Source organism: Scomber scombrus, chromosome 3 (assembly GCF_963691925.1).
Source record: "Scomber scombrus chromosome 3, fScoSco1.1, whole genome shotgun sequence".
NCBI lineage: Eukaryota > Metazoa > Chordata > Actinopteri > Scombriformes > Scombridae > Scomber > Scomber scombrus.
The window spans coordinates 7,721,780-7,741,183 of NC_084972.1; the positions used below are offsets into that span (position 1 = coordinate 7,721,780).

Sequence of the window (19,404 nt, forward strand, 5' to 3'; positions counted from 1 at the left end):
GTTTGACAGTCAAGTTCCTAGTGCTAAAGAAGTTGTGGTAGCCTAGAGGCAAATATGAAATAACAACATTATTGGTTTTCCTGGCATTGTTTTTCATGTGGATACATTTACTGTATGACTTACTTGTGTTAACAGTGACATTTGGACATTAGACTTCAGCCTACATGTAAAGAGTAATTAAAAATGTGATGTTCTGCTAGTGGAGTACTGCTATTAATGGTTCATTTGTGTTGCCTTGGCATTAAAAAAGCTGGCTCCCTAAAAGTAGCTTGAGAAATATTTTCATCCCTGAGCCACAAACAGCACATAAAATCAACCAGACTGCAGCTGTGAGGAGAAGCTTTTATGTACATGTTTACAACTGTAAATAATGCTGTGGACTAAAAGTGCAGTGAAGGGGGGTCAGAAAGCTGTCACTTAGATGTAGTGTAATTTGTACCTGAACTTGATCTCAGGCTGTCACTTTGCTCTATATTAAGGAAATCTCTAATGGTGTGGAGTGTCAGCCAATGCGACTTTTCTGCAGACGCAGGGGCCGCACAGTTCATTTTCGCCGACAGCACATTTCCATGGGAGCCAAATTAACCACGTAACCCGCTGAACCTCTCTGACGGTTTGATTGACGTTGACCAATGAAGCTAAACCTGCTGTGTCAGTGAGACAATACACGACCGCAGAGCGGGGATATGTTGTTGTCGCGTCATCACTGTAGGCCTGTTTGTGTTTTTGCTTTCTTTTTTCTCTCTCCATCATGTGGTGTCATTATCATAACACAAAGAAAATGAAAGGATGAGGAAGAGGTGGTGGTGGTGGTGGAGGAGGCGGAGGAAGAAATAGAAACTCTCTGTGTAAGTTCTCTTCAGGAGTTATATTTACACTGAGCGCGGCATAGTGGGAACCCAGCAGACAAATACTCTCACATCTTAATTTTTCAATTAGCATGGCTCTTGTTCTCTAAACATATGCAAACACAGCAGGGCGTCTATTAAAATGCAACTCTAGTGTTGAGCCTAATTAGAGTAAATTGGTTGGCTTGTATTCGCAGAAATTTGAATGCAGCTCGCTATCCATGTTTCACCGCATGTTTCACCCCAACAAACAAACTGGCACTTGCTGCTTCATGCATATGTTCAGCAGCCTTGAAGGAGTGAGTGAGATATCTGGTGTGTGTGTGTGTGTGTGTGTGTGTGTGTGTGTGTGTGTGTGTGTGTGTGTGTGTGTGTGTGTGTGTGTGTGTGTGTGTGTGTGTGTGTGTGTGTGTGTGTGTGTGTGTGTGTGTGTGTGTGTGTGTGTGTGTGTGTGTGTGTGTGTGTGTGTAAAAGAGAGAGATGGTGTGTGGTGTGTGTGCATACGTGCTATATTATGTATGTACAATAATGAGTATCTTCCAAATATTTTAGTATAGTCTGCAAACAGGGACTTGATATTGTATTTTCCACCACAATCACATTGCTATTACATTCTAAAATATGTTTATAGTGTCTGGATTGCTCAGTAATGCATTATAGGGAATTATGTTTTTTATGGGATATTTCCTTTCAGTATATGATGCTCTGTATTATCACTTCATAGAAGGGGAAACAACTCAAACTAATAAAAATTTTGCTGACTTTGTCCCGCTGATGTTTTGATAGGAGCGGATCTCCAGTATTTTTGCCAACGTCATTGGAACATTGGAGAGGCTTACAGCGGGCAGCAGGCCAAATTGACCCTGTGCAATGTAAAGGATTTGTCCTGGCTGCTCCCCTCTCTGCTTTGCTGAGGTAAATAGTTGCCTCCACGGCCAGAAGGAGAAGACTTACAGTATGTCCCAGCCTGCTGCGTGAGAACTTAATCCTGAAGGCTGACGAGAGCATGAAGACACCGAGCTGTGGTGAACGCTGTGTTAGACATTAACTCATGTTGGCCTCTGTTGTGTAGAGCCTCATATTTTTGGCTTGAGGTAATCAGGTTTGTCATACTAAGTGCATTTTTTATTTGTGATGCAATGGACCAGATGGCAGATGAAATGACTCTGAGAGCTGATCTGAAAGACAAAGGCAGAGTAAGCGCTGCTGAAGAGAGCTCTGCGTGGGTAAGTGGAGGTGAGTTTTTCTAATATGACTCAGGTCTGTGGAGAAGAATTGAGTCACTGTGTTTCTTGTCATAATGTCAGTTTCGGGCACCCTGCAACCTGTTCTCGATACTCAAGCAATTTCACGAGTCTTGTACTTGCGAAGTGTGAATTATAAAAAAGTTGTAAGTTTATTTGAACAATTTCCCAGACAAATCACATGTTTAAGAAACAAAACAAATGGATTCTGTCAGTCGCTTGCTTATACTACGCTTTAAATTGTGTAGATGTTTTCTGTCCGGTGGCTCTGATGTGCTGCAAAATTCCGAGTTTGCAATTTGATTAAAAACATGAAAGTAAATTATCCTCAGATCCTCTGCTCAGAGTAACTCTAGTGTCTAATGAGTAAGTGCGGCTTGGTGTAACACTGGAACAAAACCTGAAAAATGCATAGAATGCCTGCAGGCCTTATTTCTCTATCAGCTAATGGTCATGGGCACGGACCAGCTGCACTGCTTACTTAATTCATTAGATAACCTAGGAGCATCACCCTGATTCTAAGCTCAAACATACATGCATGCAACTGCCACTGATTTTGAAGTTTACTTGTTGTATTTAAAATACTAATTATTCTGTTCTCATTCATTCGCTAAAGAAATGACGGATAAAAACACAGATAGCTCTAATGAGAAATGAAAGGAGATTTCAAGCTGACAGAAGGTGATAATATGGGAGACTATTCTGAACTTTTTTTTTATTTCATAGGTATTAAAAAACAAAACAGGTGATAAAATCTTTAAAATGGCCAATACAGCCCTGAGCAATGTCCATTCGTATCTCTCTTTCAACTATTTAGGCAAGACAAATACAGTTTATTCTACTTTCAAAAATGTGTCCAGAGTGTGAATAAATCATTAGGCATTAAATGTTAAATCAAACAGAGAAAAGAATGGTGAATAATTCATTTTGAATAGGTGGTGAAAAAGTAAACAGACTGCAGCCAGCGCAATAATTCATTAATATCTGTTTAAATCAGGGTGTTAACAAACAGATCTGCTCCTGCGCTCTAGAAATGTTCACAGCCTGACTCCTCGCTCTGTTGATTTTCTGGAAATCTCTTCAGTATGAGAAAACGGAAAACGAAATGTAAAAACAACAATTTGTGATTTTACGGGGAGTTACACGATGAGCTATTTCTTGGCCTGGCCAGTGACTTCCGAGAATCTTGTTTTTTACCTCCGCCCAGAGCCAGCTGTTTCCACCTTCTTCCTGTCTTAATGCTAGTGCGTCCCAGCTGCAGCTTCTATTTAGCTTACAGACATATTGTCATCGATCTTCTCACCCAACTCTGTGCGAGAGTGAAGAAGCACGTGTCTCTATGTTGAACAACAGCATGACAACGCCTGTATTTGTATTGTTTTCTTTTTCTTTGCATTAATTACCGTAATATTTTGTTTTTTTTCTTTACAAGGGCGTCATTTATCTCTCTGTATCACTCACATTGAATAAGTGTGGTGGTTCACTCTGCATTCAGAGCCACTTACCTTGAAAATAGTCTGAAAAATCAGATTTCACTGGAGAGCTTTAGTGTACTGTGATGGTATAAATGCTGATTTAAAAGCTCTTTATGCTGACAGAGAGACACTATGTTGGCATGAAAAGGTAATATTGACTTTTATGATCCTCCACTACACAGCCAGTAGTTGGAAGTGTTTCAATGCTGTACACAAGCCAGAATCTCTTGCAAGGCATTGTATCATATTCATATCTCCTATTGTGTGTCTGTCTTCACTCCTCTGTGCTCTTATAGTAATTCATTTTTAGGTGTTTAGGTTGTGGTCTTTGGAAATTCAAACAATCAGATTTTACTTGCTGCTAACTGATGTGTCACTAGATAATATTTCATCTCTTGCACAGAAAGGATCCAAAGGGAGGCTCAAATCTGTGATTGGAGACTTGGCACGACTGCTGAAACTGAGCCCGGGGAGACCAGTAGAGACGCAGACGTTCGGCCCAGAGAGTGTGACAGCTCCACTTCCCCTCTATTCTCTTTGAAAACGTACCTGAGGAGATCAGCAGCATCCTCCAGCGCAGACTCTCTGTCTTCTTCTCAGCAGAGCAACATGGGAGGTTAGTGACACCAGCACTTCATCACGCCAGTCTGATGCTCTCTAACTGCACACAGCTGCCAAACCATTCTAGATAAACACACATTAAAATTATGTAAGGAATAAAAAAAAAAAATCATGTGTTAAATCCTCAGTACAAAGTTATAAAATTAACTTTTTCATCCAAACACAGCTTTTCTCACTGATGAAATAAACGAAGATTAATATGCAGAATAATAATAATGCCACAGACCACAGACAGAATAAAAAATTTGACAAATTGCAAGCTTTATACTTCACCATGCTGTGAGAATGCTTAAATGCAGTTCATATAATCAATTATGAAAATGTGTGAATAATTTAGAAACTGAAAGTGCAGCAAAAAAAAAGAAAGAATAATGCAAAAGAAATGGCCACCAAAGTAGAATCGCTGCTGTGGATGCAGCAATACAAGTGATTACACATCTTCTCAGGCACTACTGTTATTTACTAATAATAACTTATGGCAATTAATATGTGGCACTGATCAGATATTTATAAGCACATCTCATTGCCTTCCTAAGCAAAAACTTTGGTCTGTTCCTTATATCATGTGTAGTCTTCTTTAAAAACCTGTTGGTAAAGTCACATTTTCTATTGTTTTTTTGGTGTGGAATAAGGATTGATAGGATTGATAGTGTTACACTGTCTGAGGTGCATTACAATTTCAGCAGAAATGTGATTAGCAAGCCTTTTTTTCCTTTTTTTTTTAAGAGCAGCTGCTCCTTCCTAGTGTATATTTAGGCTACAACCGAGTCAGATATGTATTCACTGCAGTGAATCACAATAGTATATTTTTTCTGTAGTTTTATGTTGTTGATCTTAACTGGATTTTATGTGGGCCAGTATTGTATTATTAAGTTGTTAAAACCTTCCTTCTCATTGAAAGGAAAGGTAATTTACCTTGTATGGTCTGATCCATGCTAGCTAAAATCAATCTGGTGTCACTATCTCTGTTCCTTGTCTCTTCAAACTCCTGAACCACAAGGCAAACAAGATTTTTCTTTTATCCTGGTTCAGGGCACCTTCTTGAATTTTATGCTCAGCACTCAACAGACTTCTTACCTTTCCCTCAACATGTTTAATCTGATCATGAAATAATCTAAAATCTAAAATGTGGTACTTGTATGTCAGTGAAAAACGTTACTGATAATATTGGTTTCCAAATTCTGCTACACCTGAACTGACATGAACCAACAGAACTTGTGTATGTATTATGCGATTGCAGCCACATACAGATATACTGTACTAGTGAGCAATCCTGCAAAATGTGATGCCAATTTCCCTAAAGGCTGCGGTACAGTCACATGATAATTCTGAATGGTCAGTGGTCATGAGTCTGACTAACTTGAAATTTTGGATAATTCATCCTTGCTGTTCAAAGCCCTGACAATTCCATGAAAGTCATGTTCCATAAATCAACAAGATTGTCTGCCAACACAAGTATGTTGAAGGAGATCCAGGAGAAAAAAAAGCTTCTAAGCATTAATATGACAAATTTAGGGGCTTGTGCAGCATTGGTGGAGGTATGTGTTCTCTAAATTCTTCGCAAACACAAGTCATAAGGACTCTCCTACAATATATCTGCAGTGAGTAACTGTCTGCTCATGGTCAGTGTCATTTGATGATCTCATGCTTCATAGCACCCAGGGGGCACCGTTTGGCAAAGGGTGCTGGGAAGACACATAGCACATTGTTTCCGTGCAACCACAAACACACTTTGAAATGCTCCTGGCAAAGTATACAGGAGAGACTTTGGTAATTGATTACGTCTCCTAACAGCATTCTTGTTTGTCTGTCTGTGAGGGAGCAAGGCATGATTTCCTAAATTATGCATGTGCTAAGGATGGAAAGGAGGCTTTTAAAAGGTTATAAGATGTAAGTGAAGACCAGCACTTCTAACGGCAACACAGTTATTTATGTCTGGAGATAGTATTAACATGCTATTCACATGTCATTTTAAGGGCGTCTTTGCAAAAGTGGTTTGCAGGCTTTTAAGAAAACAACAAAAACTTTAAAATGCTCTAATGATGAATAAAACAATATTTTGAATATATTTCCTGACTGTGTGTGTGTTTCCCTCAGTTGACTGTGCAGGGATCGTCCTGAGTTGTCTCTTCTGTCGCTTCTACGATATGATACACATGATACCCGATTCCTGCGGGATCCACTGCTGTCCCAGCTACAAACAGGTCGTCAGCACAATGGACTCTGCGTCCAGCAGTGACGATGACTCTCACATAGATGTTGGCTGCGGTCTGTTCAGTTCCTGTGATGATATAAGTGACTGTGTGGAGCTGGCTATGGAGATTTCAGAAATATGCTATCACTAGTACCAAACCCCCTGTAATCCCTTTAAGGATCATCAAAGATCAGTATTGAGACTGTATCAGTGAAAGATTTCCAAGGGCTTCAACTAAACAAACAAACCTCTAAAATTAAAGCTATAACATGCATACATTTCTGATATTAAGAGAAAATGATATACAGGTATGTTATCAGTCTGTGTCAGCATGTGATCTTCTGGATATATGTTCATACTTCTGATCGTATGAAATTGACCTTTTTCATGACATTTTGACTTGTCATATCAGTAAAATATAATGGTTAATGAATTATTAGTTAATAGTTAGATAGATTATGAACGCTGGTAACTGTTTTGATTGGGACCAGAAGAGCTTGGTTGCTGCTGTGAGAGATGCTAGTTTGCATCATGTTCATATTGTTAATGAATGAATAATTGGTAGCACTTTCTATGACACACTTTGAGTGAATTATAATCTGCTTATAGCACTGTATAATTATAGTTATAAGCTTTTAAGTCCAGGTATCATAATACTTCATAATTGCTGGTCACTTACTGATATTGTTTTGCAAGGATAATAGTGTATTATAATTCTCATAGTTAATATAATACAATCATAGAAAGTGTTGAAGTAGTTCACAATCAGAATTTGATCCATTTGGTCTGATCACTGTTTGAAAGTTTAGAAGAGCTGCATGGTTAATTAATTTTATCCTCATTCAACTTAGCGAGGGTGCCAAACAAGAAGTTAGCCATCTCAGCTGGCAGTTAGCATGCTCCATGGGCGTATGTAGCCTATAGAGTGTGCACAGTATGTTTTTATCTGGATATTTCTTTGCAGCAGGAAGTGGCTTTTTTGGCTTCATGCAGCACTGAACAACTCTCACAGGAATGAATGGGGCCCCGCCTCCAACACTGTATCCACTTCTTATTATACATCCATGAATGGTGCATTAAGCCAAAAAAGCCACTTCCTGTAAGTTGACTGCTTGTTAAACCACAATGTCTCATTTTCCACGTCTACACAAGATGACAGAGATGAGACGAGACATGACGTGACATGTAGGTGTGGAGATTTGGAGATGTTTAAAGGCACCTTTGACAGAGCTGGGTTAAGCAGAAAAAAGTAATGTGATGAGTAATGTAAATTATTATTTCTGCTATTGAGTATGTGTATTAAATAAGTAATGCAACTACTTTTCAATAAGTGATAAGTATTTGATTGTATTTGCAATTAAAAGTGACTTGCCCAACAGTGCTTATGAATTTATCTCATCATTTATACAAAAAAGAATGGGTAATTTCCTCTTTATACAGTTACATAGTAGCTTTGAATGTTTATAGGACGTGTGACTAATGTAGCATGTGTAGTTACATAGTTTTGGTTTGAAACTTTCTCTACAAAGGTTTTAGTTAGTTCACAATCTTAATAGGTATTCATCCAAACCATGTTTTTAGGTATTTATAGTTGATTGTTTTATCCCAAATTGTCTTTTTATATACATTTTTTCCTCCTACTAAAACCTCACACCATGGCTGTAACACACACCATCTACTGTAGATAATGAATGAATACCTAAAAGTCTTGAAGGCTTGTGTAGTTTTGAATTTCAATTGTACAGTACCAAATCACTATGCAGCGAGGGAGCAGTGTCATCACAAACAATACACTGGCCTTGAGGCCTGCAAATTCCAGCGCTGCTCTGTTGATATACACACTGACACGCCAACAAGCACTCAAGCTTCAACATGATAGTCTTTCTGAAGTATGGGAAAAAAAATCTTGAAGCCTGTCCCCTGTTGAGCGTGCCTATTTCAGTTCAAGTGCCACTGGAAACACAGGAGCTGTTGGATATGGCATTTGTAGGACACTCGTCCTTGTCGCTCCCCTCGACCTCTGTTCTCAAAGACAGTTCTCTCAAGTGGTAGATCACTGTTTGGATCACTTCAGTCTGAAATATGTCCTTGTCACATAATGGGAAATGGACACAGGAGCATGGCTGCTATGTCAGTGTGAGAACGGTATACAGGAAAACATTGTTCTTAAGCATCATCTGTTTCTCAGAGAGGTCAGTGTGAGTGTGGAGGCGTACAACACAGTGTTACTAGATTATGTTCAATTACCAAACATTTGTTTTCTGCCATTACATATGGAGACCAGGAGAGTAGGCTCACTCTACAAACAAGGAGACTATTAAAGCACGGTTGTTAGAAGCACAGTCATCTCCTGCTACAGTCATACACTGTTTACTGTAATATTACTCAGTGGTGAGACATACAAAAGCACAGATACTGATCAGAACTGCAGATATAACTCAGACAGACCATGAGCTATTATTGCACTATATGCAATCCAGCTCAGTAGTTCAAAAATGAGATTTATTTTTTTTTTAAGTTTTGTGTCACCATTACCATTGAAAAGGACAGAATCGTCTCCCACTGTACCAGAGGAATTAATTAGTCAGCAGACTGTGTGAGTGCTGCTTCACTTTGATTTCACTGTATTTCTTAGATCTGTACTACAAGTATGTTTTTTTCCCTAATTATTTAATGTTATGACATAAAATATCATTGGCATTTCCTCCTCAAATACATTATACAGTGTTTCAAACTGAAAATGGCCACATAGCAGCTCTGTGCAAGTATACTGTATATCAATACATATTTATAAAGTATGTTCATGCCAGTGTCTTAGTATCATCACATCATCACCATAAATATCATTTTGCTTTGGAATTCACAGCAGGGATTTTCTAAACCTATGACATGTATGGTATCATATTGAGAATCAGGGTATTAAATGCATTTGTATAATATTCTTTTTACAGACAAAATCGTTGGCATCAATAACAAGAATAAACAAAAGGCATCAATGACGCCACTGTATATGTTGTGTAAGGTTTAAAATTGAGCAAAGGCAACTTCAAAACTTTTTGGTAGAAGCTTATGTAACTGTTAAATTAACATACACCTCATTATTTTAATTTGTTCAGATCCTGTGTTTCTTTCCAAACTTCTAAAGTTAAATTACAGTTGAGCTATTATACACTGTAATTAGCTCACATGGATCACATTTATTTATTTATTCAGTTTAAAGTTACAGGGCCAGTGCAGATTAATAAACATTTCTGGCCAGTTTAGCCATCTTGGCTAATTTTCAACTGCAGTCCCTGCAGTTACATATTTCCTTTGGTATAAGAGAGAAAAGGTATTTGGGCATATTAATTAATACTGAATAACAATGAAAATAACAGCTACACATCAGTGACATATACTCAAGTAAGAAAATCATCAGTGTGTATCAAATTACTACTGCAATACATGCCAATCACAACTTTTGCATGTGTTTTTAACCACCTAGGACTTTCAGATAGGCAAATAGCTCCATCAGATACAATAATTGAATGTGGCAGTATGAACAAAAGAAAATTATGACAGCATGTGCCAAGTATAGAGATAATGAGGTGGTCACATATAGAGGTCTACCTAACTGCAAAAAACTACAGTTGAATCAAGGCATCTTTTACAGTCTTAATAAAAGAACATGTGAGCTTCAAAAATGTATTTAAATTTTGAGGAAAGGACATTTAAGGAAGCCTTAAATCCACCATGTCCAACATGTTGAATAACAGCATGTTTCTCCTGAATGCTGTCCACACTCTGTACAAATAGTAACAAGAATTTGTTAAAGTATCATCAACTCTAATCTGTGCAAATGACATATTGGTCAGTATTTTTATATTGGCCTGAGAACTGAGCCTTAAAACACGTCATAGTCGAGAAATATTGTGCATATGCAGTATTTACGATTAGTGACTGAAAGTTGTTTGAAAGGCTAAATTAAAAACAGGCCTGAGCAGCTACAGAGATAATAAACCAAACCGTCCATCTTTTAATTATAATCCTTTGATCATTTGTGCTGAAAGTTGCATTTTAGTCACACAACAAATATTAGTCTGCATTCGTCAGGAAATGATCAGCAACTCTGAGAGAGGCTTTTTCAGTGCTGTTATTTTATGAAAACCAGACTGAAACATTTTGAAAATGTTTCACCTCCACTTGCTAATAGTTGCTTTTAAAATAGAGGGTTTTAATAGAAAGGGTTTACTCATCACTAACGAATTTACATGAGACCGTTGGCTACCATTCACACGTCTCTACCGAAAAGTTAACTTTCTATATACTTTATGGGCTGTTTTATAGGTATTGTATAAAGTTAAATGAAAGCTGTTGTATCTGCACCTGTATTTGTAGATGGAATGAGTCCTCTGATATGAATTAGGCTCTAAACTGTGCCCATGTTTGACCTCCTGAAAGCTGCACAGGAGCTCTGACAACACTGCACAGACTAGGGGGAAAAAATAAATGTAGATACCGCACATGCTGTGCAGAATTGTATGTTGTGGGTTACGTCTACAGGGAACACCGCTTGTGTCCAATTTTCTCATTACCTGGTGCAGCACAATTACAGAGCTGAGTGCTCGAGCTGATACTGCTCCATAAAACCTACTGGAGGTCCTTTGTGGTTTTCACGAACATAAAGTGTGTCTGCATAAACAGATGCCAGTTTTAAAGCGAAAACATCTGCACATCTTAAATTCGCTGGATCTCTTTCAAATTACCTGATGGCTGTGGGAGTAGCTCGGGCTGCAGGAACTCTAATGTTTTTTAATAACATCCAAATGGCCTGTCCTTTACTGGCCGGGCTCAAGCGCTGTCCCATCCCGGCCGAGCGGATGTGGACAAGGTCAGGTGGTTTTCACTGCTGCACAACACGTGCGTGCACCTTAATGGATGCTCAGAGGATAGTGTTAACCCATTAGCTTGCATACAGCTCCTCTAGTTCCCATCGTAATTCAAAACACTTGTGTAGAGGGTCAAAAAAAGAAATGGTAATATTGAAATGATTAAACGAGTAATGTGTTGTTACTTGCAAAACACTTCAAAACGCTGCACGCCGCTCCGCTGTTGTGTTTAGTGACACAAGACTTGCATTTACAAAAGTGATGTTATCGCGCGCCGCTTCGCCATGTTTACATGCATCTCTTCTCACTAATCGGATATGAGGTTTCTTCAGAGTTCAGGCCCTGATCGCTTCATTAGTGTGAAGCTGCTCTTCCTCCAGAGTGTACTGCACTAATACCATCTCCCTTCAGACACAGTGCTGCAGCCCGGAGTGGCCTCCCGAGGAAGCAGCACCATTAAATATTAATGCCATGTGTTTAGAGGGTTTTTTATTTCAAACAGCGGGTTTGTCAGCATCTTATGTAGTGTTCCTCAAGATTAAGTCCATGTGGAGAACCGGGGGTCCCAAAGCTTTAGGTAGCATTGTGCCTTCAGAATTATTTAGGTCTGTTTTTCTAATGGTCTTTTTGTGTTAATATTGCAAAACATTTTCACTGTGATTTTATTAAGTATACAGAGCATTTTCTTTAAAGGTGCAGTGTGTAGGATTTAGTGGCAGATGGCAGAACAGACACAATGGAATATTATGTATGTTTTAATTATAAACGTCATCACCTGGAAATAAGAATTTTTGTGTTTTTGTTACCTTAGAATGAGCCCTTTACATCTAAACAGGGAGTAGCTCCTTTTTGTCTGCTGTATGTTTGACAGCCCTGCTCTAGAGGGCCTTCCGTGTTCTTCGTGAATTTTGCAACCACTGTAGCATCTCCTACATTCTTGCAAGGGGGGGGGGGGGGGGGGGGTGGGGTGTTGCAATCTGCACACTCACCACTAGATGCCACTAAATCCTACACACTGGTCCTTTAAGTAACAGAGTACTGCTTTCTGTACCTTGCAGCTTGCAGTGTAGCTGTCACAAGGTGAATAATGTTTGCGCTTGTTCAAAGTTGACGTCACTTCAAATATTTGATGCATGTGTTTCTCATAAGCTCCTCTTGCAGTTACACCCAGGATGCAGAGCGCTGTTGGACCAAAATACCATGATGTCTAAGAAAATAACACATGGCTCTGCCAAATTATGACATTAGGAGCCAGTAAACACATCTCCCCAACATAATTCAGTTCAGTTGCTGGACGATCGCACTACATCTGGATATATCTAAATCTAGAAATTTGTCATCTGTCCTCATTTTTCATCATTTGTTCTATTGTCCTAGTTTACATGCCAATTTCACAATTACCCCCTCAAATGAACCTGACCTCACTCTCATATAGGGAAGTGGTGTGTGTGAGCATCATCCTCAATTAGGTCAGGGGCGTTAATAGTACAGTGGAAAACGAACACTCCCCACAACATCCTCTAGGAATTCCGCCTGACACTACTGACTCTCTTGAATCTATATTTGGGCCACGCGTGTGGATGTGTGTCACCCAAGACTACCCGCCTAATCTCCGCCAGAGAAAGTAAAGTGAGTTGTGTGCCCATGGGCGGAGATAGTTAAGGCACATAGGGAGCTCCCAGCAGGCACTGCAAAAACCAGGCCCTGGGCAGGTTTTTATGATACCTTTCAATCAGTGGATGATTCCCAGCTGAAATGACAGGTGATTTGACTCAGCCTCCAATTAATGACCTCATTTTAACAATTAAGAGGAGGGAAGGGGGAAAGCCCCACAAAAAAGCAGCAAATAGAGTTTTGATGCCTTGATAGTACAAGACGCCGCTATGTAATTATGTGGAAAGATACCGGAGCCTGTCTGCTCCACTCAGGTGACCTCTCCCTCCTTCAAGCAGGTGGCTTGCTGCAAGGACAGCACACATTGCTTAGGAGCTGGCATTGGGATGGGACAGGAAGGAGGAGGAGGATGTGGCTCAGATAGGGTGAGGGGGTGACAAGAGGGTGGCAAGGGGATGATGGAGTGCATCAAGCTGTGTGTGCCCCCGCCTTCCACCCTCTCTTGCCCCCACCCCCCACAGCATAGAGGAAATTAAAGAGCTGTGTAGCAGGAGGAGAAGAGGGGAGGAGGGTGGTGATTTAGAGCGTGGCGCAGGGGGATGGGGACCCGGCACATTGGAGTTAATTACTGAATAATGAGGAACAATTTATTGTGTTCTTGTTAGAGACATCAAAATGCTGCTGGATACTGACTATATAGAAGAGCATGGCTCTTTCACTCCTTGTGCTTCAGTTAAAATGCGTTGTTTAACTGCAAGTCATTTAAAAAGCCCCACTTTGCTTTGGCCTACCTTATAAAGTGGGGGTGTTGCAGGTATTCTACGCTGATGGGAATTCTCACATTGCTCTGACTTCAATTTTCCTCCAGGCTCTCTGAGTTTATACTTTTCCTATTTTTCAAGGCTTGTGCTGCAGATGTGTGAAGTAATTGACCATTCACTAAGTTCCACCCTTGCATTTGCTACACCTGTCAAGCTTTTCATTCTTACGATTTTAACAATGATAATGGTGGCAGATTCAACGCACAAAAGTCTCAGCAATTTGTAAAACAATGAGTCTTGACTTCAGACAGTGCTAAACAGAGGGGGCTTATGCTTCAGAGGCAGTAACTGTTCATGTTGTCTGCTTAAATAACAGCTGGTGCTAGCAGATTTATCAGCTAGCTAGCTAGATAATTGGTCTAATGTTAACTTCATGAGATAGTTTTCAGTTGTAATAAAATGATAACCCTGTAAAAGTGGTCTTATATATGCCAAAAGACTGATGCTAAAGACTAGATTAAGGTGACATGCAAATAGGGGATTTCTTTGTTCTGACTCAAATCCAAAAATGAGAAGGACATAGCTGCTAACATTACATTATCGATAGCTTCCCCAACAGGAAACCACACAGTGAAATAGTACTAGTCTATGGGCCCAGGCCAGAATTTAAACTCACTGGTACCACCCAAGCTGGTAAATTCTAGTGTATTTTGAAAAAGTATTTATCTCTAGATGATATTTCAACATGATAAGCTTTCCCAAGTGGTAGCTTAGTCACAGTTATCAATCATAAATGACACCAACCGTTGATCCAAAGAATGAAAATATCTTTGACATTAAAAAAGAACATATCAGTGAATGTCATCACAAACATCATATTATACTGTCATACTAATACCCATTCTCAAGTATTCATATTCCATTTATTCTGTTCATCATCATTATTATTATTATTTTACAGCTCATTTTAGTTTGCATATTTCTGTGCACTTTAGTTTGCACGCAGGTCTGAAAGCTTGCAAGTCAATACACACTTGCAGACTATAAATTCTAGGACAGCCACTGGTACTGGGGGTCCTCACATCCAGTCTAACATCAGACATTCAATTAGTAGCTTAAAAGTCTAGAAATTACCCATACATATTATACTTTTTTATTACTAGAGCAAAATGGTTAACATTTATTTTTTCTATTTATTATAAGCCTACCTTTATTATCAGTTGTACATCCGTGACTCTGATTTGTCTAGCTGTCTTTCCAGACTGCTGCCTGATATTTGGCACACTGATTGAAGCTGTAAGCAGTCTCTGAGAGGGAAAAATAGTCTGGACTCCACTTCACCCCTTTTTGGAGCAGGACAGTGGGTATGGCAGATCATTGACATCACATACACTAGTTGATGGTGCATACATCCTGCAGACAAATTATTAAAATTATTGCTGTATAATTCCTCTGATACATCCTAGTTTGTTATCTGGGATTTGAAGGACTGAATAACCTATTTCCTTTGACAAGTTTGAGAGCGCTGAGTTTTCCTTGTCCTGCAAAAGCACTTACACTATCACAACCTGTAAAGCATGTACATCTACAAGAGCATCACATATGTCATCTCCAAGGAGCTGAGCAAAGTTGCTGGTGTTGATGTACAAACTCTGAATGCCACATTTCTGACACATTGGGCAGTTAATCTTCCTACAGTATCCAAGACAGAGCATCATGACATCCCTCTACTCACTCACATTAACAGTGGTTTGATAGGGAAGATTTCAGCTGTTTAACAACATTTCAGTCTTCTTTGCTCAGACAATAGCATCTCTCTCCACAGGTTGCCAATAGCTGCTTGTCCTGAAGCTTTACCCAGATTTCTGCTAGCTTTACAGGTCAACGAATGTTATCAATGCTGTTTTGCTGTCTGTATTACTTAACAGCTTTCTCTCTTGCACAACCTTGTGTCCCGGGGCAATGTTCTTCCATTGAGTGCTACTTACTGAACCATGACTGCATCTCTAAGCATTCTTGATTGATGTTTTCTAGCACACATCAAACACCACATCCATCCGCTTGCTTACTTTCTCCTCCTTCATGCAATGCTAGGTTCAGCTCAGATCCAGCAATCTCTCCAAAGGTCTTGCCATCACCTTTCAGTTTCTGAACAAGGCTCATTTCATCAGGGATACATGCAGAGTATTCTCCAGTATTTTCAACTGCTGATGCTGATTTCTCTGACTCTCTTGCAAGAGCATCCTTGTTAGTTTTCCACAATGAGGCATCTGGATTTGAGAGTGCCCAAGGCAATGGACCAAGTGGATGAGCCAGGACATCTTTAATGTGAAGATGTCTACTTTACAAACAATGATCATATGCCCATAGAGAGTTCTACCTGCTTTCAAGACCACCTCCTTGTTTTGTGTTTGGTTCACTTTTTGTTATGCTTAAGAATGTCTGCTGTTTTGACATGGAACTTGATTGAAGGTGAATCTTTCTCCTCACCTTTTTATATTCTTTGTATATATGTTGTAATGCATTTGTAATTATAGACATCATTCAAACTTCATTATTGCATATACTGATACATAAGATCTTACACACCTACTGTGCACATACTGTAGGGCAATAATGGAAAAAGAAAGAAAAAAATACTGTCCCAAAAATGAGTAAAGATACTTATTTGACACAGTTTTCATGTACTTATATAGACCCTTCAAATACACTGGTGCCCAAGAGATTTTGCCACCTTAGATGGTACCAAATTCTGGCCTGGACCATGGACTATATACATCAGATATGCTACTTGTGAATGGATACATTTGCATATAGTATTTGTATAACATTTGCATTTTTATATATAGCCTATATTTTTAATGTAATCCCTAACCCGTGTAGCACTGACCCATGTTGTGTTGTAGTACTATGGGCAGGGCCCTGGGCCCGTGGCTGGCTCTGCGAACTTATCTAAGAGAAATTAAATTACCAGCTTTTTAACCTGATTGTGAATTACCAATAAATAACAGTGTGTCCACTTAGCAAGACTGCAGAGTATGAATCACTCATTTTGAATCCCACTATAAAATGTTTTTAAGTACTATTCCTGTTTTAAATTCAAATCACACCTTATTGAAATGTAAATAGGACACACACAGTACTTTAAATGCAAATAATGAACTTAGATAATGAAAACACAAACATTTAGACCAATTTTAAAATTAAAAGGAAGGTATAAAATATTGAACAAAACTGAAGTGTTTCCCTTGTGACTTAACTTTTATCAAAAGTAAAGACCTTTCTCTATCTTATTTACCAATTTAAAGCTCCTAACTAAAAGGGCCCAAACAACCCCCCACACACACACTCACTCTGCAACCAAAATAAAATATTGTCATTTAAACCAAAAACTAAACCTTGCAGGCCTGAGTCGTTGTTAGGGACCTAAAACAAATGACTGCTTCACCTGCTAATGTAAGCTACCAAATAAAAAAGCATGTACACTGGTTAGTGTTTACTCACAGCTGAAACATGGCCGACGGATGTGGAAAGGGTAGATTCATGATGAAGGGAGGATGACTGAGGTTACAGGTTGACGGCAACAACAGTCCGGATGAAGTGAAGCTGAGCAGGACGTCTAAAGTTACTCTTCATAGAGTAGGAGCAGTGTTTCCTGGTCCTCAGTCTAATAAATATACATGACAGTGTTTCTCAGTCATTCCACTAATCCTAAAGCTCCTTTACTTGTCATGCAGAGTTCATTTTGAGCTTTAAACTAGCTCACAACATCAACACATACTAGCAACATTAGCTGCTACTACAGTGAAATACGTGCTAATATAACTAGCGCGCTAATGTGCTAACCGCGGTTAGCATCTGTATTTTACACACTGCATCATGATGAAGTGACACAAAAACAGACAGAGATATTTACCTTCTGTAAGTAGCGACATCCCTGTTACTCATTGACAAACAATTCTCACAGAGCTTCTCTTTTTGTTTATTGTCTAGTAGTTGGTGGATTCCATCTACAGGGGTCACCTGTAGCCTACATCCCGCCCCTCTACTTTTCCGATTGGCGGACGTGTTGGTAACAACCAATGCAATTAAAGATATATCAAGATGGACAACCTCATGCCCCCTCAGGCTAGGTCGTGCGCTAAACGCTGCTAAAATATGTAAAGCAAAAAAACTACTTGAATATCTGCCTATAGATTTTCTAATCACTATGAACTGTATTACTCATTCAAATTAACAGTTTTTAATGAAATGCCTTTTTAAACATTTAAGATTGTTTATTAATCTCTAGTTATTTAGATATTTATTTGTCTAAAGTATAGCTTGACTCTTAATCAGTTAATACCAATTCTTGTGCTTGGAAGAGAAAAAAAATAGCTCAAACTAGCTAGCTAGAGGATTATCATAACATAAACACACTATTTAATCCATTCTTTACTCTTTTGCTCTTGTTAGGGCCCGAGCACTGACAAGTCAGTGAGGGACCTATTGCTTTTGCCAGGATTCTTATTATTATTAGGGCCCGAGCACTGACAAGTCAGTGAGGGACCTATTGCTTTTGCCAGGATTCTTATTATTATTATTAAGCACGCTCTTATGCCGTGTAATGAATCGCATTTTTGGTGGCCTGAACATACATGAAAACTCATGAAATTCTGCACACACGTCGCAGCTGGTGAAAATTTATTTAATTCAATGTGATTGGACGCAAGCGTGGTAAGGGGACTCGCTAGCGCCCCCTAACGTCGGGTCATGTGACCACAAATCCTCTCGGATCGCCATGAAATTTAAATATGTCATAGGTCTTATCGGATCATTGGGAAATTAATTTTGTGGAATTTTTTTACCAAACAGGAAGTTGACCACGCGGCGTGGCGTGCACTGATTTTCATTTTTCGAACACCGCTTTGAGGACTTTATGATGTTCACAGAATCATGAAACCTGCCACGTAGGTTTCAAATCATGAGCTCTTTCATCTGATACCACATTTGCCCAATATTTTGCCCCAACAGCTCAGTAGCGCCCCCTAATGCCTTTTCCCACTTAGCATGTACTGACAAGCTCTAAAACTCACCAAATTGGACACACTCATCAAGACTCATGAATATTATTTTTTGGTATAACCGCAACCTTTTAAGTGCCAAAATGACTCTACAGCGCCCCCTAGAACATTAAAAGTTGAAGCCCCGCCTTCTACATGCACGTACATGAACGAAATTTAGGATTCATATATATCATGACCAGACGCACAAAAAAGCCTCTTGGACCCATACCCTAAGTCCAACAGGAAGTCGGCCATCTTGGATCACAGGTGCATTTTTTCCGCCACAGGTGCATTTTTCCAGGCCTCGTACTTTAACGCACTCCTCCTGCAGTTTTGACTCCACAGACTTAAGATTCGCATTGTATCATCATCAGACCTTGATGATGTAAACTTGACAACAGATTTTTCCTACGTTATACCAGGTGGGCGTGGCTGTTGTTTGTTTGTATAAACAAACAACTCCTTATAACTCCTCCATACATTGTCGGATGTTAATACATGCACTGCGTAAAATGTCACACCTGGTAACGCCGTTTCAATTTCAACATCATTGGGGGTGGGTGTGGCAAGGGGTGTCCATAGCGCCCCCTAACAGCAGGTCATGTGACCAAAAACGTTGTCTGATCTTCGTGAAATTTACAGGACTCATAGCACTTATGGGTAAACCCCCAAATTAATTTTTTCAAAATTTTTGCTCTAACAGGAAGTCGGTTATTGTGCATTTCCTGCGTCAA

The 19,404-nt window shown here is 39.3% G+C and overlaps 1 protein-coding gene across 1 annotated transcript; it reads left to right on the forward strand.

The window, feature by feature from the left end:
- Positions 1-1,987: 1,987 nt before the first annotated feature.
- On the forward strand, positions 1,988-6,533 carry mdfic2 (MyoD family inhibitor domain containing 2). Its single transcript, XM_062442135.1, has 3 exons — positions 1,988-2,084; positions 3,971-4,183; positions 6,286-6,533. Exons 1-3 carry the CDS (start codon positions 1,988-1,990, stop codon positions 6,531-6,533), a joined length of 558 nt encoding a protein of 185 aa, XP_062298119.1.
- The last annotated feature ends 12,871 nt before the right edge of the window (positions 6,534-19,404 follow it).

What these genes read in the sequence shown, in the direction of transcription:
- mdfic2 (XM_062442135.1), top strand. Translation starts at nt 1,988, where the DNA reads ATGGACCAGATGGCAGATGAAATGACTCTGAGAGCTGATCTGAAAGAC. An exon ending in CTCTGCGTGGGTAAGTGGAG is followed by an intron (nt 2,085 to 3,970) that starts GTGAGTTTTTCT and finishes TCTCTTGCACAG; the next exon opens with AAAGGATCCAAAGGGAGGCT. An exon ending in TCAGCAGAGCAACATGGGAG is followed by an intron (nt 4,184 to 6,285) that starts GTTAGTGACACC and finishes TGTTTCCCTCAG; the next exon opens with TTGACTGTGCAGGGATCGTC.